The sequence below is a fragment of the Gymnodraco acuticeps genome, unplaced genomic scaffold (genome assembly GCF_902827175.1).
Source record: "Gymnodraco acuticeps unplaced genomic scaffold, fGymAcu1.1, whole genome shotgun sequence".
NCBI lineage: Eukaryota > Metazoa > Chordata > Actinopteri > Perciformes > Bathydraconidae > Gymnodraco > Gymnodraco acuticeps.
Window position 1 is genome coordinate 1,760,462 of NW_022991584.1, and position 25,286 is coordinate 1,785,747.

At 40.3% G+C, this 25,286-nt stretch overlaps 1 protein-coding gene across 2 annotated transcripts in view; it reads right to left on the reverse strand.

The window, feature by feature from the left end:
• snx17 (sorting nexin 17) overlaps window positions 1-25,286 on the reverse strand; it is a 34,180-nt gene continuing 8,894 nt past the window's right edge. For both annotated transcript variants that reach the window (XM_034197664.1, XM_034197662.1), the window contains 12 exons: window positions 24,720-24,784; window positions 15,409-15,519; window positions 13,420-13,510; window positions 10,491-10,578; window positions 7,493-7,562; window positions 6,808-6,900; window positions 6,346-6,549; window positions 3,441-3,569; window positions 2,829-2,906; window positions 2,415-2,489; window positions 2,281-2,322; window positions 1-2,145 (listed from right to left, as the gene is read on the reverse strand). In XM_034197664.1, the coding sequence (XP_034053555.1) occupies window positions 2,026-2,145; window positions 2,281-2,322; window positions 2,415-2,489; window positions 2,829-2,906; window positions 3,441-3,569; window positions 6,346-6,549; window positions 6,808-6,900; window positions 7,493-7,562; window positions 10,491-10,578; window positions 13,420-13,510; window positions 15,409-15,519; window positions 24,720-24,784 (1,166 nt within the window). In that variant the 3' untranslated portion in view covers window positions 1-2,025. The remainder of the gene's footprint in view (window positions 2,146-2,280; window positions 2,323-2,414; window positions 2,490-2,828; window positions 2,907-3,440; window positions 3,570-6,345; window positions 6,550-6,807; window positions 6,901-7,492; window positions 7,563-10,490; window positions 10,579-13,419; window positions 13,511-15,408; window positions 15,520-24,719; window positions 24,785-25,286) is intronic.

Below are 25,286 nucleotides of genomic sequence, written 5' to 3' on the forward strand. Positions count from 1 at the left end.
TCACCTAAAGAGTTTATTTTTAGCATCATGACAGTTGTTACTGACCACTAAAATCAAAAGGAAAAGCAGTGGAATGAATCAGGTCGATACAATCATCATGAAATGTTCTGTAAAAGTGATGCTGATGATAAACGCACTTTCATTTGGCACCTACAGTTATTAACACCCAGGAGCTTGCAGCTTCTTGTGTACGTGATGGACAGAAATAAAGAATCTAAACATGAATAATGGTGACCTGAGCCCCTTTCTGTAAATGCAACCGACGAGAGAGAAGAAGCACAGCAGTGACGAACGAGACATTTATGGAACATTGTTTTTTACAGTTCTTGCTACCAGTGATAGTAAAGCTGTCGATAGGTTGGAAGGGATTTACACGTAGAGGCTTCGAAACACATTTTAATGCAGCTTAACAGACGCTAAAAGCAATACAAAACTGGAATGACGTTTTTTAAAACAGTGGGATATGTTCATTAGTTTCCTGCTCTGCATGAACTTTGTTCACCCGAGCAATTGTGATCACATTAGCCACTTCACCAAAGCACCTTTTCTAATAGAGCCACTGAGTTGGCACATTGTACACACAGATTACAGAGAACTGAAGCCCCAATAAAGAACAAGATGAAGACAATCAGATGAGAAATGTGTAAACACTTTACATATTAACTAACAAAGTCCCCTAAACATTATGTAAACAATGATAAATGTTAGTCCATTTCAACTTTTGTTCTATACAGCGTAGATTACATTTGATCCATTTGATTACAATAGGCTATTGAAGATAAAGAATATTAGTAAATGTTCAGAATACTTAATTTCATGTACATAATGTAAAAAGTGACATTGTCATAATTTGTTATGTTTATTTTGTGCAAAATGCTTTCGTAAACTATAATTTGGCATTTATGAGAAATCTTAAAACAATTGTTTAAAAAAAGAAAATCATATATGGATTTACAGAGCCCCTTGGAAATAAAATAAAATCTCCACACAATGTTTGAAGTCGTGCTCAAGCTTCCACTCAAACATTCCTCTCCACCTGTAATACTGTGCAAAAGTGATGGGTTCAGCAAGTGCAAGCAGCTCGGCCAAATCAACCATCTATCAAGTTCTGCATGATTCTAGGTAACACCGGCTGACAATATCTGAAGCTTCAACCAATGTCGAGTTAACCCACGAGGCTAAAAAAAAAAAGTAAAAATGAAGGCATCAGACTATTTCTGAAGGCAGTATGAGCGACTGTGCCTCAAACGGAAGCTGAAAACACCGCTGGTATCCTGCTAAGAGATTTACTGACTTGGCACATGAGTAGCATGAAACACAGAGGATCACTATAACGGTATAAAAACATGACATTTTGGTATATAGCCAAGTCTAACATTGATAATCATCTACATATAAGTAAGCAGTTGAATAGTCTACAGGTCAAATTCAACACATTCACTGGTATCCCGGTCATTTTGAGAACTATCCATGTCTGCTGTATTATTATCACTAGTGCCAGGTCTAACTAAACATTTGGCTCTCGGGTTGGAAAGGAACATGCAGCCACCCGGGGAATGATCCAAAATCTAGCAGGTATTTCTTCATGTAGTTTATAATATATTAATTTACTTTGTACCTCATGAATTAAACTGCATTAAAAGAACTTTACACACACTGTCAATGAAACAGTAATCCATGTGAATGAAAAATAATTGGTCAGTAACATATGAAAAAAACATACCTATTGCGTACCTGTAGCTTCACATGCTATTTACTGTATGTTGCCACAAGTCTTATAGATAGGGACAGAGTGTCAATTGAATATGCTGATGTAACTAAAAATACAAGATTTAAGAGTCTAAAAGAAAAGGACACAAAGATTAAATGAGAGCTTAAGGCGGCAATTTTTCTCCAGGAAGAAGCTACAATCTTGCAGAATCGGAGGCGTGTGTGGCCCGCTTGGCTCGGCTCAGCTCAGCTTGTAATCTTTGTCCTCCGGGTCGCTGACGGTGGAGCGACGAGGGGAGGAGGGAGAGTCTGGGGTTACAGGTCGTCATCCCCGATTCCCTCGAAAGCATAGTTGCCATGGAAATCATTGCCGCTGATATCATTTGCCGAGTTTGAGGCGCTGATCCCCCGGAGAGACACAGAGTTTAGCTTGGTCTAAATGGAATAATAAAAGTTTCATTAACACTGGTCTGACATTGATTTATTAGAAACGGTTTAAGGTTCTGGGAATACATTCTCTGCATGTTCTATGCTATACTTCACAACTAAAAAAAGGTAGAAAATACTCACTGAGAGTTTGACGATTTGTTCCCGGTTCGGGTCAGGGGAGTCCTGCAGACAAAACAACAACATCATAAACAAATTATCTTGAAATCTACACAAGGTGCAAATTCAAACACATGGCACGCTATCCCAGTCCTCACCAGTAGAGGGGGAGATTTCACATTTTGCTGGCTCTCTGAACGGTGGATGGAGCCATTGTGTCGTTTCCTCAGCATCTGGATGGACAGCAGAAGTGAAGAATACAGATATTAGTGAATGTTTGAATCACAAAGTTTGCTTTCTGTTTACATGTTGTGATTACAGCACTGCAATCCAATGACCTACAATCTCCACAATTGCCAAATTAAAGTAAACCTAATTTAACTACCATACAGATGCTAAATAATTTACTTATAATGTTAAATATCATGTCAAATTTAGGAAAGGTGAGTTTACATCCTCTGCAAATCTATGTGTACATTGATGTAATCAAATTGAAAATGATGTGGTCATGTTGATTTATAAGGAAACGAGTGCAGTTGGGAAGTACAGTATATTATAATCTTAACACAAACCTTTTTAATACTGCCGCCTGACTTCTTCACCATTAACTCGTCCACCATAGACTGAAGGCAGATACTCATCATGATAGCCTGAAAACACAAACAAATGTTAATACAATCTGGAAAAATTAAACCAAATTAAAAAGGGACAGTTCATCAAAAATTCAACATATATATTTTTCATATTACCTGGAGAGCTATTTATCAATCTAGATTGTGGCACTCAGATTGTGTGCTTAAATTGCACCAAAAAAAATATAAAAAGCAATTTCTCTTTCCTAAAATGATGAGCATTCTTATGTAGAAACCATTTTAAATGAGCTAGATAAGATTATATCTCATTGTTTACATCAGTCACAAGCCTCTTGACCATGAGTAGACGCAAACTTTATCAGATGTTCTAGTTCCATTATATTGGAGAGAAGTCAAACCGATATTTTCAGCACTCCTACCAAAACAGTTTTAATGAGAAATAGCAGTGTAAAAATACCACATTTTTAACTGTCATGTACACAAAATATTTTCTTAAACAGCAACACAAATTCTCTCTGGTCATACTAATCACACCAATGTAATGCTGTACTCTCTGGTTGTTGCCTTCACGTTGACCCCGTCAGTTCGTACCTGCTGACTGCTGATAGTGACCCACTGCAGGCGGTCCTTGCTCATCAGATACTCGAAGGCGAGCTCCAGTTTGACGTCACATTTGGACGAGCTGCAGGGAGTGGTGGTGCCGTTGGCTATCGGGACTTGCTGCAGATTGAAAAGAAAGATAGAGAGTTATGACTTGGTGTTTGTGTGGTATCATCATCATCCTCCTGCAAACATATCTATTGAAACACAACTTTTCCTCCTTCAGTATTCAAGTTAGTCTTCTTGAGTTTAAAGTGCATGAAATGGAAATAAAGAAAATATATTTCTTCCCAGATATTCCACTTGCAATCTTAAGTGGAGGATAGGAATGTGATTCTACTACTAAGAGTCTACTCTAGAAGTACAAACACAGCTGAATCACATTTTCTATCCTCCATCTCTCTTGTTAAATGCCAATTTTTTAAGATGGTGTCATTACCAATGGCAGTCAGACACATCTTAAGAAGATGCAAGCTAAAGGCTTAACAGGAGCGCAAAGAAAGAAAGAAATCTGAACAATCATAGCATTTTTAAATCCTGAAGGAGCCCGTAAAGTTCATAGAGGCATACAGTTTCCCTGGAGACGAGCCCTCATTCCTCATTCATGGAGCCTGTTCTCTTTACGGAGAATATTCCCTCCGGGCCAGAAACTAGCTGTACCTCCCATACTGTCCACACACACACAGGAGATAACATATAGAAAAACACACACACTCGCTAACTGTTTATACATGCTCTTCCGGATGAAGAATCAACTGCGAGGGGGGTTGTTTTGAAGAGTTTGTTGGAAAGGGCTCATTAAAATGACTTTGAGAATAAACTCAGGAATCAACCCCCCCACTGGACAGCGATCACACGAGCTACGATGGATTTTAAAATTTGAAATGTGTTGCCATGATCTCTGAGCAAATGAACTTTGGGAGACTCATAAACGCTTCTGTAATAAATGTAATGACTGTGCTGCTCCAACAGTAATGCAATACAAAAGTGAACTATGTTCCCCATCTCTATGTAAATGAGCTCTCTAGCGTCTGTAAATGCTCATCCTTCAAACGCTGGCTGAATTAATGTGTAGAGCTGCATGTAATGCTTTCCTCAGCGATTTACAGAAGTGAAAATACATTGTTCAGACTTTAAAGGAACTGTCTGTTCTCAAGACGACTTGTCTTTCCCATCAGCAAAAACACGTGGGTTTGCTATCCTGGCTCCAAAAGGGTGGAATGAGCTCCCCATTGACATCAGGACAGCAGATAGCTTACACACCTTCCGGCGCAGACTGAAAACTCATCTCTTTCGACTCCACTTCGAGCGATAGAACTATTAACAAAGCACTTATATACTAATAAAGGGCTGGCTTATCTAAAGCCAGTTGAGTAGCACTTGAAATGTCTTGGCTCTATGAAACCTGATGTACTTTATGATTCTGTTTTCTTCAAGTTTGTATTTTGTTGGTCGAACGCACTTATTGTAAGTCGCTTTGGATAAAAGCGTCAGCTAAATGCAATGTAATGTAATGTCTGGGTGAAAGCGGAAAATAAATTCAAGACGGATCAACTCTGTGGGGCATTATGGTGTGAATTTGAGCCGTTTGTAGTTGGCCATTAGGGATATTTCGATTTATTAGACAAGGAATTTGCTCTAGATTTCACATCAGCTACACTTATAATAAACAGATACAGTCTAAAACTGCAATCGTAGAGTTAAATTACTCTGTCAAACATTATCAATTTAAAAGCGTAATCCAGTGATTCAATAACGCACTTCTGTAAGGGGTAGGGACTCCCATTTTAAAGCGTGTGTAAGATATGTTCACTTCAAAACCCACAGCACCAGTTTTCAACACTGACTTTGTAGACAACTAATGTAGTTTCAAGTTTCAAGCCCAAGCTGAGATAACCCTGAACACATCACAGTTCTTTTCTCAGAATTGAAAAGCCCAGAGGACATTATGAATGTGTTTCTGCGTACTCCCCATGATGAGGGCAATGATCTGAAACATCTGAAATTGGGGAAATGCGTTCATTTTAAACCTCATCAGTTTTTCCCAAACAAAAGCCTGGCTGTCTAACTAATTAAGTCTCCCGTTTATGAAATGTTTCTGAATTTAAAAAATACTATTGATTAAACACGCTGTCGAACCTATGATGTGTAGACCCCTTCAATCAATCACTGTTATCTGCTGAGTCGAGCATGACTCATCTCTTGTTTACTAATCATTACAGTTACTAGGTGACGCTCTAAAGTAGCCTAATGCGTCAAACATAAGACTTCTCATGTGAAACAACTATCTTTTCTTTCCCCCAAAATCTCTAAAGGTTTTATTTGCAAGAGTCTGTTCATTTCTTGCTGTTAGTGGAGATGTACAGATGTATAAATGGGTAGGTTTTTCCCCACCTGCAGGCCATCACACTCCCTTCCCTCAATGGACTGTTATCAGTTAGACTGAAGGATGCTGCGCTGTGTGTGTGTGTGTGTGTGTGTGTGTGTGTGTGTGTGTGTGTGTGTGTGTGTGTGTGTGTGTGTGTGTGAGGCTGCCGATCGATGCAGCGCTCTCCTTGTGTGGGCTGCGTGTTCGGGTAATTGGACCGATGAAGATGAATGGTGTGGAGGTCAGCACTTTTCGAGAGCCGTAGGAGTAAAAAACGAATGCTTGGCAGGACTAAAGACATTTGTTTCTGCTGCAGTGGTGAGAGGAAGTTTGTAAACAGGGACAGGAGACGCTTGTTGGTTTGAAATGGACTCCAGCCAAAGCTGCTGCTTCTCTAATCTGCCAGCTCGTAGTCTCCTAATAACATGGAGGGATTCCAATTCCCTTATTTCACCGGTTGGGGGATACAGGCACGCTTCAAGGTGAATTCCCTCCTCCTCACTGTCACACACAGACAATGCCACTTACAGAAGACGTGACTCGCCAACACCTCATGCGCGTGACTTTGAAGCTTCCCTCCTTCATCTGTTCGTTGGGCAGCTTGACGTGGAAGTTGAGCTCGTTGTTGCCCGCACTGACGATGACCTGGCAGCCCTTCTCCGGGAAGTCTGTGATGCACGGGTCAAACTTGATATAGCCGTAATATTTGAGAGTCTGGCCTAGATGGATGAACTGAGGGAACAAATCATACAAAACCATTTTTAGAAGACTAACTTTTCTAAAGAAACCAATTCCCTTGAGAAAATGAGTTCTCTGGATTGGGGTGATTAAACATTCATATCAGGGGAAGAACTATGCCAACTGCATGACAGAATGACTAGACGCATTATTATCTACGGTCTAAAGATGTATCCTTGGGCGAAGATATTGATGAGTATTAGCTGGACTGAAGTGAGGCAGAACCACGGAGAGGAGCTGCCCTTTGCTTACTTCTTTCTTGGATCCTTTCTCCTGCAGTGATTTCAGCTGCCTGTGCTGATCCTTGTTGACGAGTATCCAGCCTCGCTCAATGTCAGACACTGTCTGGTGAAGCAAAAACAAACAAACTAAAGTTCATATTTCTGTTCGGATGCACTAAACATAGCTAGTTTTGAGTTTCCTTTTGTACACATGGGAGGAACCAAACCCTAACCCTTTCATGTAAACAGTGCAGGTAACACAGAAACATACTGCAAACACTATTTATGTCTCATTGATTTAGTCTACTACACTCAGCCCCCAAAAATGCTTAATACAACAGAACAGGTTGCCGCCGACGAAGGGAATGCGCTCTTAAAAGGATCAGAGAAAAGCATAAAGACGTACAGGGTTCGAGGTTTTTTGCAAAGTCAAAACAAGCTGACATCACAATCAGATAATGGAGGGACCCCGGGGAGGGACAAAAGCTTTTGGCAGCCCAGGATGAAGCAGTGCTTGATTTTGTTTTCCTGGTGTGATGCTGGCAACAGACAAGCTCAATAAAACACATCAGATGAAAGATGTAAACAAATCCAATCACATATAATATAAATGTTCCGTTTGGTCTCAAAATGTCATAAAAACATAATTTTTAAGAGCCCTTCAGCAGCTGGAAATAAACAAGTGTCTGGTTTACGGACATTATGAAACCTCTTACCTGGGCGTATAGCAAATTCAGGCCGACTCTGTTGTCCATGACGTCAGCGTCGTACGACATGTCCCAGTAGCTGCAGGAAGAAAAGGCACCGTCACGCATTACAAATCTATTTTCTAATTTAAATGAGTAATTACAAAGTGGCAGAGTAAAAATTGCAGATTTGTTAGAGTGACTTAAAGAGTCTGACTCCATGAAAATACAATCATATTTGGTTATTTACCACAAGTAATATATAGTAACATATGATTCTGTCTGCATGTCCTGTGAAAAATAAATACAAATAATAATGTTTCTTTTGTCTTACTTCCTGTAGTGTATCAGAAAAATAATAATAATGTAATTTAATCTGTGAAGTGAGTGACTTGTAGACTAAATTCAAGTCACTTAATATCAGTGACATACTATAGCATTTTAAGAGCATTTAATTCAAAGCCTATTTCCTATAGATGTTGAAGGACAGTCGGTCTCCCAGTGAGATTGTATAGAGTTTATAGGGCAGGGGGCTCCTGCTGGCACTTCGATGCATGGAGAGGTGTGAGCAGCGGAGGGCAGCCCGAGTAGAGCGTGACGTTGAAAAAAATGCACGAGGGCTTAGAACTGAGAACATGAGTGTAAATGACCCAAATCTGATCTGAAGAAACATACATTCAGGCTATATTTTGCAATTTAAGATACTTTGGCTTTCGATGCTGTTGCTTATTACATCTTAATATAAGTAAGGGAAATGCCTTTATTTAACTAACAGTGGTTTCGGACATGCATTTATTGATTGTTGTCCAAGTTAGCTGGTTATCTATTCGTGTAATATTATATTTTATTATAATGTTATGTACATTGTGAAGCACTTTGGCAAACCCTCTGTTTTTAAACTGTGCTATATAAATAAAGTGGATTGGATTGGATTAGAATCTCATTGCATTGATCAATTTAACTTGTGATAATTGCATGACAAAGGGGCTGTGAGTGGATGGAGAAGTTATTCAAGTGGATGTGAAGCATGCTGGCAACATCAGCAATTTAAAGTAGGTAACAAGAGAGAAGGGTTATTAGAGAGAGAGGATCTGGGGGGGGGGGGGGGGGGGGGTAGAAGTGGAAGATGTGTTGGAGATAAGCAATTATATATTGCTGCTTTAGTTTCAGTTAAGCCCCTGCTAAGAAATAAATTACCTTAATGTTCATTAGCCCAACCTCATGCATTATAAATGTACATATTACACCTGACCTTAACATTTAAAAAAAAGGCCACTACTATTCATATGCCTGCTTTTATTTCATAAATACTTACACATGCGCACAAGTTATATAAATTCACTGGAAAATTCATTTCAAGCGTGCACTTTTAGCCAAGAAGGGCTTTTTAATTCATTTTGACCTGATCCTCCCCTGGACCTCATACACTGGGGGTCTGTTTTTCCTCCACCTCCACTTGTTAGTTCTACATTCATTCTTTCCCGGCTGCTCTACACTCTGCACAGAAACTAGGTCAGGAGTACTCAGACTTTCCTTGAGGCAGAAAGAAAGTAAACATCCTGTGTACCTCAGTCAGCGGGAGGCAGGGTGACGAAAGAACAGACACACGAGGAAGTAGAAAAATGTTATGTTGAGGAGGGGAGCAGCCACTAACTTCAGGCTACATTACCATGCAGTGTTTGTGTGGGTGGCCCACCCAGGAACATTTTTCATATCCTGTATTTTGTGTGACACGGAGCTTGATGACAGAAGCCCATTTCCAGGCAAAGGAGTGCATTTTCATCTGTAACTGTAAAGCTTTTCCTAAAATAAATAAATGAACCATAAAAAAAACAAGGAGGGGATTTTACTGTGAAACCTAAGAAACGGTTGTTTAAATACACCATGTGTGCTCTGCTGGTGGTTAGTTGGTTAGTTTAATACTGAAATGTAAAGAATGAGTCATGTTTCATACAACTTGGGATGCTTTGTGTGTGAAACAAAGGTTTTAAAACAGTTCTCAAGTCTTGATGGCGCCACCCACCCTCCTTGCTCCATTGTAGCCACCTTCAAATCCATTTTCAACACTGAACAGTCCTCATGAAAGAAATACTTTTAAATTGTTTAATGTTTGTTAAGAGACTATATCGGATGTTACATTTGGTGGTGGTTGAATTTCATGGGAATTCTTTAGGCTGTTAATTTCTCTTCACTCTTTCTAGCTCTACGTCGAGTCATCAAACATATCTGATATTTTTTAGGCTGTTTATCTGTCAAAGATCATTGAAGAAACGTTTCAATATAATGGGAGTAAATTAGTCAACGGATAAAAGGATGACGAATAAAGAAGCTATAAGCTGAACGATATTAGCCAAAAACCCTAGCTAGATAAATTATCATGACTAAATGTAAGTACAAACCCATTTTTACATCAGTAAGTGACATTTATTATCCATTAACTTTCCATTTTTCCTTTCCAGTTTACTGATACTTGGCAGATAGCTTTTTGTTTGTTGGATAAACTTCTGGTTATTGTAGGCTATTGTCAGTTTACAGACAGTAATTGAAGATTGCAATGAGAGTACACTTAGATTGCAATTAAGATGACCAAGTATGTGTATTTTTAACTACTTTGCTGCAGTAACAGCAGGTTTAAGCCTGATAAACCACCTTTCTTTTCATGCTGACTATTATCCTTGGCAAAATAAATGGTAAACTCCAGTCTCTTTTGCAAATTAGCTGCCACTTTGTAGAAGATGGTGAAGTTAGATAAGCTTCCCGTGGCTGTTGCTCTGAGACATTAGGAACGAGTGCCTCACTGCAGATAAGGACTGAAATAAGAAACACCCGGAATTAAAATAGAGCCTTACTGGTTGACTGATTCAAAGTACACCAAGTAAGCAGATGTGGTAATGTGCTGCTTACCAAAACAGAAATATCTGCCCTGCTTCTTTTCAGGATTAGATAAATAACACATGGGGACAATGAATCCGTGCTATAATTACAGCACAGTGCTTTGGGAAGAACATGCGAGCAGGTGGTGGGGTACCTTTTGCGTAGGAGTATGTGAAACTCAGAGCTCCGCAAGCTGGTAATGGATACATAAGGCAGCTCAAACTCCTGCAGCTTCCGCACAACTGAGAGGGAACAAAACAGGAAGAAAGAAAGAAAGAAAGAGAGAGAGTAAGGAAGTGCAGCTCCAAGGACATTCTGATAATGATGGTAACAACAAACAACGAGGGATTGGAGAACTCCATCTGGATAGGTCCCAGAGGGAAACAAACTTAGTGTGTAAGTGTGTGTTTGAGTATTCAAATGTGAAGGAAAAAAAGTAATGGGCTGTAAGTGTGTGTGTCCCTAATCTGCAGCTGTTTCAGTGCGGCCTGTTCCCTGAGGAGAGTGAAGGAGATCTCAGGTACTTTCTAATGCTGCTGCTGTGTGTTCAGGCATCAATAAATGTGCAAAACACCACAAATCTGATGACTAAACAGCACTTTAATTTGCTATTAGGGTGTAAAAGTCTGTTTACTCATTTATGGGCAGAGATGTTGTGTACAGGAACAGAAACACATGCTGGTTGCTTTGATGTTGGATATCTCTGTAGGAATAAAAAAAAAAAAACAGATACAAACTGAATGCTTAAAATGTTTTTGGAACATTGGCAGGCGGACTAAATCGTCAAAACAACCCTAAAAATGCAGATAAGAAGATTTATCTTATCTTAAATCTAAGATCTTAAATCTTAAGAAGATTTTACTGCGATTTCAGACCGCATGCTGGTTCTTCTTGACATGTCTATGCATATTTTACAGCACACATTGATTTGCCCACAGATGTCTGGAGAATGAATGCCTGTCAGAGAGGAATTGAATTATTCTCGCCATCCTGTTATGTCAACACACCCACTGGCAGTTTTGTTTGATCCGCAGCCTGCTGTTCCGGATTTATTCTGGTAGTCGCGTCGTATTCAACACATGGGCCTTCGTTTGTTTTATACCACTCAAGAGTTTCGGATTTATAATGTGCCAAGACTATACAACATCCCTGCAATATTTACAGATTCCCCCAAGTTCACCTGGCACCATTTCTCAGCCCGCAATGGATTTGGCGCGAGGAGAGGGGAAGGATTTGGCAGATGAAGGACGAGAGAGGAGACTCTTTGGGACTGGGGGGGGGGGGGGGGGGGGGGGGGGGGGGGGGGGGGGGGGGGGGAGAGATTTGGACGGGCAGGGTTGTGATGAAATGGAATAAAGAGGGATTGGAAAGTGAACTATTCTAAAGTGGAAAGCTTTGTGCCTGTGCTACTGTGATGTTGCTTTTGACAACAAATGCAGATGTTACTACTATGATTTGCATTCACAGTTAAAAACAAGTGCATACCAACCAGCGTTTCCGCCAGGGGGCGTCTTGCCGTCATTTGACGCCCTTATTCAGCTCGGGACGCCCTGAACTCGAGCCGAGGGCGTCCAAAAATATTAATAATTCGAGAGAAGATCGAGAGTTTTTATCGCTTGAAATAACGAAAAGGAAAAAGGACAAGGACATCCCTCTGTTGGAGGGGCAAAGGAGTCTGGTGGGATTATTTTCGGAGTATTGAAGATCGTTTCCCCGACATCGGCGGTGCCTGCTACAGGACAACACGGAACGTGCACGATTTGGATGAGCGGTGCTAGCGGAGCACGCGCGTGAGCTGCGAGCACCAGAGCCTCGCAGTGGCGATACTGAGGCTCTGTGGTAAACATGAAGAGCCGTTTGGGACCCGAAACAGCCGGCGCTTTAAGAGAGCCGAGTCAAATGATCCGGCTCACTAACGTAAAGAGATAGTATCTATAAGGGACGGCTCAAGTCAAAATTCAAGCAGCCCCCCCTCCACCCCCGCTCTCGGGGTGGACGCCCTCTCAGCCCTGATCTGGCGGAAACACTGATACCAACACATATGTCAGCAGCTTCTGAATGCTGGAATGAAGAGTTAGGGGGGTGTAATTCAATTGGCACATGATGACATGATAGAAAGTGACTTGAGACCACAAATGGTGCTTGAAGATATTAAGTATTCTTCACACTTCATGTATTTTTTCTTTTAATGTTTATTTTATTAGCTTTTCTTTTTAATGACTGATTTTAAATGCCATTTTCTGAATGTCTTTCATTTTTTGTAAAGCACTTTGAATTGCCTTGTGTTGAAAAGTGCTATATAAATAAATATAATCCATAAATATGGAAATAAATCAAGGATAACATTTGGTTCTTACACTTTAATGTTTGTAGTGCAAACAACTGTGAGAACTGTTAAAATTGTAGAACCCTCGTACAGTATTTTTGTAAAAATGACTTAATTTAGTAGAAGTTAGTCTGCAAACATTGCACACAGCCTGGTAAGCTCTCAGAGCTTCTGGAGAGTTAATACATAAATGATGTATTCAAGTAAGAGATAGAGAAGGAACTCCGATACAGGAAGCCACTCTGGGCAAAGCCGCTTCCTTTTTAATTAAACTACAGTTTAAATTCAAACTGTGAGACGGATAAACACAGTTAAATCTTAACGTCTTATTTTGAAGAATTTAGAGAAAAAACACTAACATCAACAGCATGACAATACAGCACATCATTCCCTTTGGTTAACCAATAAGTTGTTTTTCAGTTCAACCTAATACATGTAATAGCTTTTTATTCTATGTCCTAGTTCCTGTTTCTCTGTAAGAATACTACGGTGTGTTTGGTGAGTCTTCTGAGAGTGGTCCTTGGCTCGGCTTATAAGGTAGTTAAAACCTTCATTATTTACCAAATCTTGTTAATCAAAGCACATTTAGTTTAGTTTGATAAGCAATATTTGGTTTCCAACTGTAGTGTGCCAAAAAAAAAGAAAACCTGAAGCCCTTGAGATGCCTTTTCAGTCATTTGTGAAAATACATTCCAGGGTGACTCTAAATAATCAACGGATGATCAAATGTTTCCTTGAAACCTTTGTTGAGACTTACATGTTAACCCTCCATCCACACCCTCACGGACGAGGAAGAGACTGAAGTAACCAACAAGGTCATCTGGAAGGTCGAGCTTAGTTGCAACAGCCTGCAGAAACATACCACAGAGAGGGAAGAGAGATAATTAAAACATGAAGGTGAAAGTGTTTGAAGACAGATAGGATTTAAGCTCAGTGATATTCAGTAGATAAAAAACTGAAATAAAACTAAATCATACTTTGCCATCTTAAAAAAATATCAAGCAACTCCCTCATAGTCTTCGACACCCTCTGTCTATTCCGTGAAAGTGTTAGCCCTTTTTAATAAATAAATTAACAGTCATGATAATAAGGGTTTCAATTCAATGTCCTACTCCTCATCATTTGTTTTGGCCAATCAGATTGATCATTTCAAAGCAGTCAAATAGCAGTATATGTCCTTATTATACAACCAAGCAACTCTATAGTCAAAGATTTGAAATAAATGAAGATTAAAGGAACAGTGTGTTGCAATGTAAAACAAGTCCATTCATCAAGAGCCTTTGGTTTAAAAAATACACAACAAATAATGAACAAAACCTTTACAATCATGTTTTGAGTGTTATGATGTTGAGTTGTAATTGTATTATTTCTTCTGGCTTGTGATTACAGTCCTTTTTATGCTTTGACCCCTTTTTCAACTTCTGCAGTTCAACCGCAAAAAGTAAATGTTGCAAGATAAAAGTGAAACTGTTTCATGACAACACAGTGCAACAAAGTGGCATCTCTGGTTATAAAACACACACAGACAACCATTGAGAAACTCTACAGAAGTGTGTTAAGAGCCATGCTGTGGTAAACACTTTAAAAACACACTCGATTTACAGCCAAGAGCAGAAAAAGGACATCCTGATAAAACAGCAGCTTGTTTACTGTGCCTGCTGTGTGTGTTTGTTTTGGTCAATAAAGAGCAGAGTTGAAGAGGAAGTACAAAAAAGTTGATCATCACTATCTGACCTAAAGAAAGAAGAAATGTAAGGAATTGGAACTGGTGTCTGCTTCTCTTTTGTTTGTACACCCTTACTTAGTGTTGTGATTGTTGATGAGTTTGTCTGTGAGCACTGCTACAAACAGCAGAGATCAAACTGCAAAGGTTCACAGGATGTTCCCTTATCAAGATGTCAGCACAAAATAATATCGTAAACATCATTATGGTATCTCTATGGACTAAAGACGATTATTATACGTTCCTCTTTTATACTAAAGGGACGGTTGAGATGTTTTGAAGAGGTATTTATCCATATTAGTCAGAGCCTTATCTATAGTAGATGTCGGTTGGCTCGCCCCCAGTTTTGGGAAACAGACTGATCCCTCTTTCAACTTTTTATTTTATTTGTTTTATTATTTTCTCCTTATAGCATTGTGAAGCACCTTGAGATGATGTTGTTCTTAAAGTGTGCTATATAAATGAAATGTATTATTTATTTAATTATTTCAGTACAACAGCAAACACCGGGTTTTCCCCAATGGTGTTTGGTTGATTTGGCCAGAGCTTAAATAATATCTTCCCTACTCGTAGCAAAGGGCTGTCGGTCTAGAATTTAAAGCTGTAAAATAATGAAAGATACTGTAAACTTAGACTTATATACATTTGACTTACAGTAGGTTGGCTTTCTTTTAGGCAGATACAATATATTTAGCTGATGTCACCATGCACAGCAGTACATTGCTTCACTTCTGTGCAGTATTTCCTTTGTACCTCTCCAAACTTAGGCATGCTGACTCTTATTAAATGTAGATCATTAAATAGCTATAGATAGCTACCGTATACAATTAGACCTCAAGACACCTGAACTATCCCTTTAAAAAGGGGTTCATCTGTTTATAGAACTGGATAGAAACATTGGGCCAGGTTGCACTTTGGCCGCACCTTTAAAACACACTTGTTTTCTTATTTATTTTCAATCTCTACAAATTATAAACCGTGTGGAGTGCTGGCTGAAAACAGTTTTCTTAAACAGACACTCACATCCAGGACGTCCTCCGTCTGATCTGAGGTCAGAATGTTGACTGTGACCTTCTGACCGTTGGAGAGGCAGATGTCTAGAGCGACTTCTTCTGTGGGAATCTGCTGCGTCTCCTGTGGGAACCACACAAAACAAACAGGCTTTCCTTCAGCTTCACGGGTCATCTACGTGTTTTCATTCCTATCGGTCGACAACAAAATCACACTGAGTCGGAAGAAATACGGGCTGTTCAAAGACGAGACAATTTTCCAGTGGAGATAAAAACCAACGGGATGATCGACCCAGTCAATCGTTTTCATAGAGAAAAGTTAATTCAATCGCAAAACAGGAATATAATATTGATTTCAGTCGGACAGGGAATACACAAAATAAGAGATGGTCTACCGTAGGGGTACTCAAACCTTTTTGTTACCCCCTTGAGGGGGTTTCCCGACATGTCGTTGCAGTACATTAAAGGGTGTTTCATGTTGTCGTTGCTCTGGACCTTCTTAATCTTTTTTTTAAAATTATTTTGAAATTGTTATGTTTATTCTGGTTTGTTTTGTGTTTGTATCTTTTATTTTAAATTAATTAATTAATTAAATGTTTTGTGAGCAGAGTGATTTTATATTTTATGTATCTCTCTGTACAGCACTTTGGTCTAGAGGTTTTAAAGTGCTATATAAATAAAGTTGGATTGGATTGGATTAATCTACTTTATTTGGGGCCCCCCTTCTGGTCCAAGCACTTGCCTGTCGGTAAACGGCGCCCCTGTATACACACACCCATTCAATACATGCATACAGTATGATGGCTTGAACTAGTGGGAGAAATGGCACTGTTTGTCTGTAGCCAATGCCTTGAACCTTGGCAAAAATGGCATTAGAAAGTCAAGGTAAACCTGCGGTTAACTTGCGGTCTGCAATGCATGTCACGCTCGCCTCGCGCACACAAGTAAATATATATGCACGTTCATTATCACAACGCGTCAGACACAAGAAAATATACATTAAAGGGGACCTTTAAGCCCTCTGCTCTGGCTCCCTTGAGTTTAGACAAAAATAAGAAGGAAATAAAATAAAAGTATTTGTAGGACTATTTATATTTTGTTGCATGGTTGAAAATGTTTCGTATCTTGTATTTTGAGGTGATACTGTGACACATAAATAAAAAACAAAACGGTTTTAATTAGGTCAACTAAAATATGCGTCAGATCCTGCTACGGTCCCGCGCGAGCGCCTTTTCTTGGAGGCGAATAACCTGACCCCCGGCTCGATGAGCGAACTATGGATAAATCAAATAAAAGTACCGGAGGAACACAGGATTTAATTCTGTGTGGACAGAGTTATCTGCTTTCACAGCAAACGATGCTGGTTTACCGGTATGTTTGATATGTAGAGAGAAGTTGTCAAAGGTGCTGCAGCCTTTACGTATCGAGGAACAACAAGGGAGAGGAAGACAGCTGACGATCTTCAGTCATAATTCAATGGGGTATGTAATTTATTTCAGAAAACACTTATTGTTATATTCCATGGAATGCTCTTGACGTCCCGATAGCAATGAATATATTAAATGCTTTGAAAATAAATACATACAAAAATGAATCCCTGGAAGCCGTAGCGATGTAAAAAGCACGACCAATCATCTGAGCCGGGCCGGCTAAAATAACTTGATGGCCTACCTGCCTGTCAGCCTTCCGTCTGTGCACAAACTTATCTCGTGCCCTCATTGGTCATTTGTATTGTATTTTCAAATTCTAGCGCACTCGAGCTGGTTTCTCCATTCTTACCTACCCTACCTTTAACTCTTTTCAGGGTGCAGCTATATGTTTTATTTATTTCAAAGTGGTCCCATTTTAATAATATTTGTTTTCCCTTCAAATGTGCAGAGGACTCCCCAAGTGCTGTGTTTAATTTATTTTAAAGTAGGCCTGTGTATTATTTTAAATTCTCCTTATAAGAGTTCTTTGTTTCTTATTAGAGGTTAACAGTTTTATATCATGTAATAAATAGCCTAATAAATGCAAAGAAACTGTAGTTTTTGTCTGATATAACAATAAAAAACTAGGAAATATGTTTTGCGGCTCCAGACAAAAAAATGTTTTGGAAAAAGGAGCAAAATGGCTCTTTTGTCAAAAAGGTTGCAGACCCCTGACCTAGGGGAAACACTGAATTCTATAATCAACATATTATTGCAGTCTCTTTATTCACTCCTCTCAGCTCACACAGAAATGAATGAGTATTCATTAGTTGCTGCTGCTGTCTGTATGTGTATCTGTGTGTGTGTTAGTGTGTGTGTGTTTATTCTTTAACTGAAAAAGGCCGACGATGAAAAAAAAAGAAAACACAAAATCAATGAATAACAAAACAAGAAAAATAAACTGGCAAACCCTATGAATATTTCAAGACTCTAAATAACAGCTTCTGAGATGATAATAAGAAATGGATGACCCAGCTTCGGTCCCCAGGCAGTGTCCCACCACCACCACTGCAAAATCATCTCTCATCTTCCCTGTTCCCTCAGCGGGGGGTTTTCCAAGTACATCCCTGCCTCTAAAGGTGCGATGAAACGACAACACCGGGAGGTAACTCATCTACTCATCTATTATTCTGCACCTGCTGTACATGAGGCTGGGAGGGGAGAGTCAAACACAGACTCTAATGAGAGAGGAAGACAGGGGGTGTGACGTGGCTGCTGACAGTGTCAGAGTGTGTCCATGAAGGTTATTGGATTAAAATCCTCCTGGCGATGCGGGTCACAGCTTGAATGATGACAAACTCGCCTAGCTACCAATTTTGAATAGTTAATTGACACACTGTTTGAAATAATCCTTCCATCAGGCAGCCAATAATAGTCTATCTGCCAGCTCATAGTCTTATTATGAACCCGGAAATGTTGAGTACCCCAACGTTTTTTGTTAGAAATGTATAGTATGAGTCCCGAGCCCATAGAAACTGCCGGATGCTAACTTGCATATCTTGGACAATTTGCTAAACTAGCATACGTTGCATTAATTAGAATATGCAGACAATAAAAAAATTGCTTGGCCGATTTGGACAATTATGGAGTGGTTTTTCAGGTTTTTCAGGATGTTGAATCAGTTTAAGACATTTCCAGGATAAAAAAATGGCAGTTTTAACCCGAAAGTGACCATTTTGTATTCCTGGTGGGCTGATTAAGATGAGCTTTGGGTTGATTTCTTTCATTTTGGATGCTAAAAATGTCCTTCAACATCCTGCATTTTCTCAAACCACCCCAAAATTGGCCAACTTGGCCAAGCCATTTGCTAGCTATTTTCCACATCTGCTAGTTGATGCTAATTAATGCAATTTATGTTTACATTTCTATCATAAAACTTTGGGGTACATTTCCGGGTTCACAATGCTGGCAAGTAAGACTATAAAGCTTGTGTCTTACAGCATCGTCCACTTTAGTCTTGTTAGTACAGCAGAAAAAGCTTTTTGGCAAATCTGGGGGGCTGACTCATTAGGTGGCTTATATACAGGGCTGCACATAACTGGTGCGCACCTGCGCACCAGAGCTGGCTGCTCTGGGAGGGAAACAAACATTTTTGACCGTTGGGGCTCATCCTAATTTTCGGCCTTGATGTAACAATATTCACAATTAAGTAAATGTAACACCCTTTTCACCCCGGTTACACGTTTCATTTGCCCTGTACGATGGGCGCTGTAAGTGATGAAAATGGGGGATGTTGGCTTATCTGGCGCCCGCAGCTCACAGCCAAAATGCGACTGAGCGTGGGAGAGAGGGAGGGTGCACCGGTTCCGGCGCTGTTGTTATTAGCATCTGGTGCTAGCTGCTCTAACGGAAGAAGAAGATGTTTCTACAATGATGTGGAGGGAGAGTCCTCTCCAGTCAGACTGAGAGGCTGATACTACAGCTCAGTGAGGTAAAGGACTCTTGAGTGTTTAGATCAGGGGTGCCCACACTTTTTGGGCTGGTGAGCTACTTTTGAAATGACCAGCTCACCGAGGTCTACCAACCAAAAATAAAATCCCAAATTGCAAGGGTTGCTGAATAACACGTTTTATTTATACATGGGATAATAGGGCTGCAACAAACGACTAATTTGATAATCGATTAATCTATCGATTAATGAAACGACTAATCAGACTATTATTGTATGCCTTGCACAATTTCTCAAACCCTCTTGTTTAGCCATCAACTTTTAGATTTAGCTTGAGGTTGTTTTAGGCATGTGGAAACTAACAATGAAGACAATAAAGATGCATACTTGATTCAAAAATACATATATTATTAAATTAACAAATTGTGAACAAAACTAACATTGCTTTTTATTTAAATTAAATAAATAATATTTCACATCAAAAGAAACAACAATGTTTTAACAAATCGTATTAAATAATCTGATGACAGAACTGTAAACAGAATAGCTGAAACTTTAACAAAATAAAGAGTAACTCAGTTCCCTCTTATCATTAACCCATGTTTGAATCATTGAGTTAACTGCGTGTGTTGCTGCTAGCATACATAACACCTGACGTGGAAACGTTACTCGTGGATGGGGCTGCAGAGCTGCTAGAAAGACAGTGGAACCTGGTGCATTCCTCCGTCTGGATGTGGTGCACTTTTGCTAAATGTTTAGACACATTGCTCGTGTTACCGCCCTCACATGCTGAACTCTCTTGGCAAGGAGCATTGTCTACCTCAAGACGGGTAACATTTAACCACACCTTGGAGCGCTTCTCTCCGCCATCCCCGCCGTGTGTTGCTGCATGGAGCAGCCGCGTGTGTGTAAACTGCCCCGCCCCCTCGCGCACAGACGGGGGAGAGAGATCTCGTCTCGATTGGAAAGATCGAAAATACACCGACATTTGTTTGTCTTTTTGCATGTTAGAAACGAGTTGGCGACACTAAGATTGCGAGATAATGTTTGTGTAGCAATAATACAGACCTTTCTCTTTCTCAACTCGCTACTCGGAGGCAGACCCGGCGTCATGGGCGGGCCCCATGGGGCCGGGCCCGCCCATCCAGGATTTGGGCCCGCTGTTTTAATCAGGGCTGAATACAACATTTTAATTGTTTTATTATTATGTTCAGTGGCGGCGCCAAGGTATACTGGGGTAGGCTACAGCCATACCAAGAAATGGCTTAGCCCCACCATGAAAAGTGATTTTAAAGTAAGCTAAATAAAGTCCACCAACTCGCGCGGAGTAAATTGCACAGACAGCAGTAAATACCGAAGACTAGAAACGGTTTGAAAACTTTTGTCACGTAGTGATCGTCATCTCAATAGAACATCTTTGATAATGTCTTCTGGCCAATCAGAATCACGATAACTGCGTGGTGTTGTTGCAGGAAGTTCCGACGGAGAGTATACTTTTGCTGTAGTACATCTCTACCAGTGACGTACGGTGAGGCACTGATTCTTTCAGAGTCAGATTTACAAATATTATATTTTGACCTTAATCGAAATGTTCGGTTATTTTCAAAAGCTTTTTTAGTCTGATGCGTCGATTCATTTTAAACAGACTGTTCAACAAAAGGATACCCCAAATCTAAATATTGGATTGTTCTTTCTTAGTAAAATCCCATGTTCATTTTACAATTGTGGTCTTACCTTGACTTGAAGATGAAGTCCATGCTATCCTTCTGGACAACAATCTCCATTACATTTTTGTAAAAGTCCTCCTTATCTCCCTCTAGTTTCAAAACAAAAGTCTAGTTTGTTGTTACCGTCTCTGCGTAGAATAACAGTAGCAACAAGAACATGTGGGCTCACGTGCGCCCCCTTCAGTGCGGCAGAGGTTATGGCTGCCTCTCCAGGTGCTTTTTTCATTGCCGTTGTATGGTGAGACCAGCGAGCCTAAATATCATATATACGTGAAATAAGTTATTTAGAGACTATGGATGGCGAGGATAAATGTAATAAAGGGATCTACAAACATTACATTGGTGACATACAGTGAGATGGTAACAGGCATGCGCTTAGGGCCCGCTTTCCAGCCAGTTTCTGTGGGGTGACGCATTCTGAGGTGAGGCAGAGCTCATCTGTGCCTCACCTCACCCCACAGTAACGGACTGGCTTGAGCGCGCTCACAAAATAAGTGCCCGCGCTACATTAGTGCCCGCGTTCCAGCCATTTACTGTGGGCTTACGAGAGGCAGAGCTCGTCCCTGTCTCACTCCTCTTCGCTCCCATGGAGTTGTAGCGGAGCTCGGCCAATTTGCTGATTTTCACTATAAAAAGCGATTGGAATCATACAGAAATCACAACACAGATCAGTGGAGACATTTTATTATTATTACTATTTCGTTTTTCTTTAGTTGTTTTTCCGTTACATTGGAGTATGACAGGTGAAGCTCTGCCTCCCCTGACTGCACGTCGCTGATCTCTATATACATTGAAACAACATTACGTGTTGATAGAAATCAACACGTAATGAAATAAGACCCCACGGTTTGATGATTGATAGGTGTGTGGGTTGTCTTTCATTTTGACACACAGAACAATGGGGGCCATCCACCCTTATCCACAATGTAAAGTCATTCACACAGCCTCTTCTCTCTGTGAGGTGCAGCAGGTTCAGCTTTCAGAACAAAGTAACAGAAAACTAAAATGGCATTCATTTTTTAAATATGTCGTGTAGTAATAGATTTATTTATTATTCTTCTCAAGAGAGTACCAGAATGTGTATTTTATGTTAGTATTTCCTGGGGGAGAATCCCCCCAGACCCCCTTGCAGGGGTTGGGTTTTCAGCATGTCAACTCCAGCTGGTCGTCCTTTTTATTTACTACAACACAAATGTGCCTTTTTATTTCATACAGTTCAATTTGGATTGAGACGGGGAAATAATCTAAACCTCACGCTTGGCGTTTCACTGTCAAGGGGAGCGTGTATGTAATTACATTGCAAATACTGACTTGAGCCCCACCACTGTATAGGTTAGCCCTACCATAGATTACCCAACAAAAACACTCTGGAGCCGCCACTGATTATGTTTATTGTTGTTATTTGTAGGGCTTTGTCCTAATATTTATTTTTGTTTTAAACTATGTTGAAAGATTAGTTTAATATCATTTTTTTTATTATGCTATGAAATTCTGAATGAAATTCTGAATGAAAGACTGCGCGCGAGACTGGTTTTTCGCTGGGTTGAGTCGTGTGGGTTTTTGATTGAGATGCGGCACAGCAGCCTGTCAGTTTACGCTTGCTAGGTTAGTTTGGCTATTATCATTTATATTTATCTGCAACAATGGATATCAGGAAGTGGTTCACACTTATACACTTGAAAGGAATATGGCAACTCAGCGCCAGATGCAGGCACATTAGAAGACATCAGTTACCAACGAGCTAGCAAGCCAGCCAGGGACAAGGGAGGCTGGCAATCAATTATATTTTGAAGAGAAATTGACTCTCAAGCCGGCTCTCTCACAAACTCCTGCTCTGTGCGCAAGCAGACCGCTGCACATGCTCTCTGCCTCGCTCAATCTCTCTCTCTCTCTCCCTTTCTCTCAATCGCTCAACCTTACTCCACCTCTCCACCCTGTGTGTGCTCAAGTTTGCCTGCGTGCTTGCCCAAGTTGGCACAGCGTTACAAATGTGCCACAAAACCAACCAATGGATGTAGCCTATAATAAGACCGTCAACAGCCTTATGGCAACCTAAACCCCCCCCCCCCCTTGACAAATCTCGAGATTTCCCGGGAAATGTGAGTTTCGGGGTGGGCCCGCCCTGGTAAATCAAATGCCCGCCCAGAGACGTATGTCTGCCGCCGGGTCTGCTCGGAGGGAAGTCGCTGTCATATGCCTTGTGAACACTCCGATAATGCCTCTCCACGTTACCTTTCTTTGGCAGAGCGACGCTTGCTTTACAAATAAGGCAAATAACCTTTGAAAGTGACATCACAAACAAATATTCTTCCTCCCATTCTGGGTGGAAGTGGTTTGTCTTTAGCTTCTTGCTCGGTCCCGCACTCATTTTGTTGTTTGTCTCTTGTTTGTCTCTTGAACTTAATTTGAGTTTTCCCGGCACTTGACTGATTTTGTATCGCTTTGCATTCTGGGTTAACAGACTGGAAAGCGATAGGTCGCTTTTTCTGTCAATCAAGTAAACTCCTGAATTAAGTGGCAGGGAGGCCAAGGGAGGAGGGATCAAAACCTGTTTTGTCTATTTTAACGGAACAGGATTTTTTTTTTTTATGAATGACTCGCGATCTACCAGCATTGCCCCCGCGGTCGACCGGTCGCCCGCGGTCGACGTACTGGGCACCGCTGGTTTAGATAGTTCACTTTAGTCTAAGTTCAAACGGTTTGGTCACAATTTATGTAAACACATATTTTCAAGGCACTCCTTTATAATTATTGGGATAAACAGGTTTGAAATCATTCCAATGTATACTATAGGACAGTAACCAAAAATATCCTTTAAAACGAGATAAAAAAAAAATGCATAAATAAATAAATGTTAAGGTAAGATAAGATATGAATGAACAACATAAATAAAATAAGTTACATTAAATTGTTATTGGCTATGGTAGGTTATTGGTTATGTTCACATACTTATTTGATTACATCCACTTTTCTAAGATGACAACAGAGACTTTCGACCCAAAACCAGCTGTTAACTTGTGGATGCAAGCAGCTAATCGCAGACTCAACCAGAGAGAATGTAGTAGGCCTACATCATCAGCTACCATGTCTGACAGAGAGGAAGACAGTGAGGAGAACAGTCAGGAGGGTAGTGATGACAGCTTGTAGGATTACTGGTCGTGCTAATGTTGTCTTGTGTTCACCTCTGCACGTGTGTTCTGTGTTCACCTCTGCATGTGTGTTCTGTGTTCACCTCTGCATGTGTGTTCAGTGCCGTGTGTCTGGCAAATAAAGTCAAGACCCCCTCAAAAGTTACGGTTTATTTTATTTTAAGGATGAGCACCAAGCAACATCTCCAGGTGCTCCTTTGAGAACCAGGGCAAAAAAGTTATGTGCACCCCTGCTTATATATATTTTTTATGATAAAATCTCTCCAAAGGATCCAGCGCCCACACACTGTTCATATTTGCGCCTTCATTTTCATCTCTGACAAACTGAATCTGACACATCGAACCAACTTGCTTTACGGGAAGATCTTACACAACCCGAGATAAGAGTACAACATGCTGCCTGTAACTGCGTCAAACGGTAAGAACACAGCTACCTCACTCCACCGCATTGCCAACGGCAATGACTAGTCATGCAGAAATAACTGCATCATCCTTTTGGTTTAAGGAGCACGCCCTGACACAGCCTGTTGACCACAGTGAAGCAACACTAATGCAAGAAGAGTACAGTAGCTTGAAGAAACACAACTAACCTGCTGGGCTTTCCTTAAGAAACTGTTGAACAATTCACTGGCTCCGAGCAAGGGATCCTGACGCACTGTAAAAAAGCACATAAAACATAATTATTATTATTATGAATGGTTATTTATGGTTTTAATTGATAATGCAGCTTTGTTATCATGAATCTCCTCAGGGGAAGCAATTTCCCAATTCTTATCACACACACCTTTATTATGTTCCTTTGAAATGGGTTTGGCCTTTCAAAACACTTACCAAGGCAATTTAGCTTAATTACAGATTACTTTTGTTTTCTTTCTGGCTCAGGTTAAATGAACTGTTAATGATTAAAAGCAAGTAACATCAGAATGTATTCCTCAGATTTGGTAAACAAAAGACGAAATGAACCACTTATCTGAACTCCTGCTCATGTGTATCTAGTTCACTATTGAGGTAGCATTAAATTATCTGTATGACTAAGTGTGTCTGTGGGTTTGTAGGTGTGTGTGTGTGTGTGTGTGTGTGTGTGTGTGTGCTATTAGTCCAACCCTTTGTCACAATGTCAGAGATCTGAGCCATCTGCGTCACAGCAGATTGTGTTT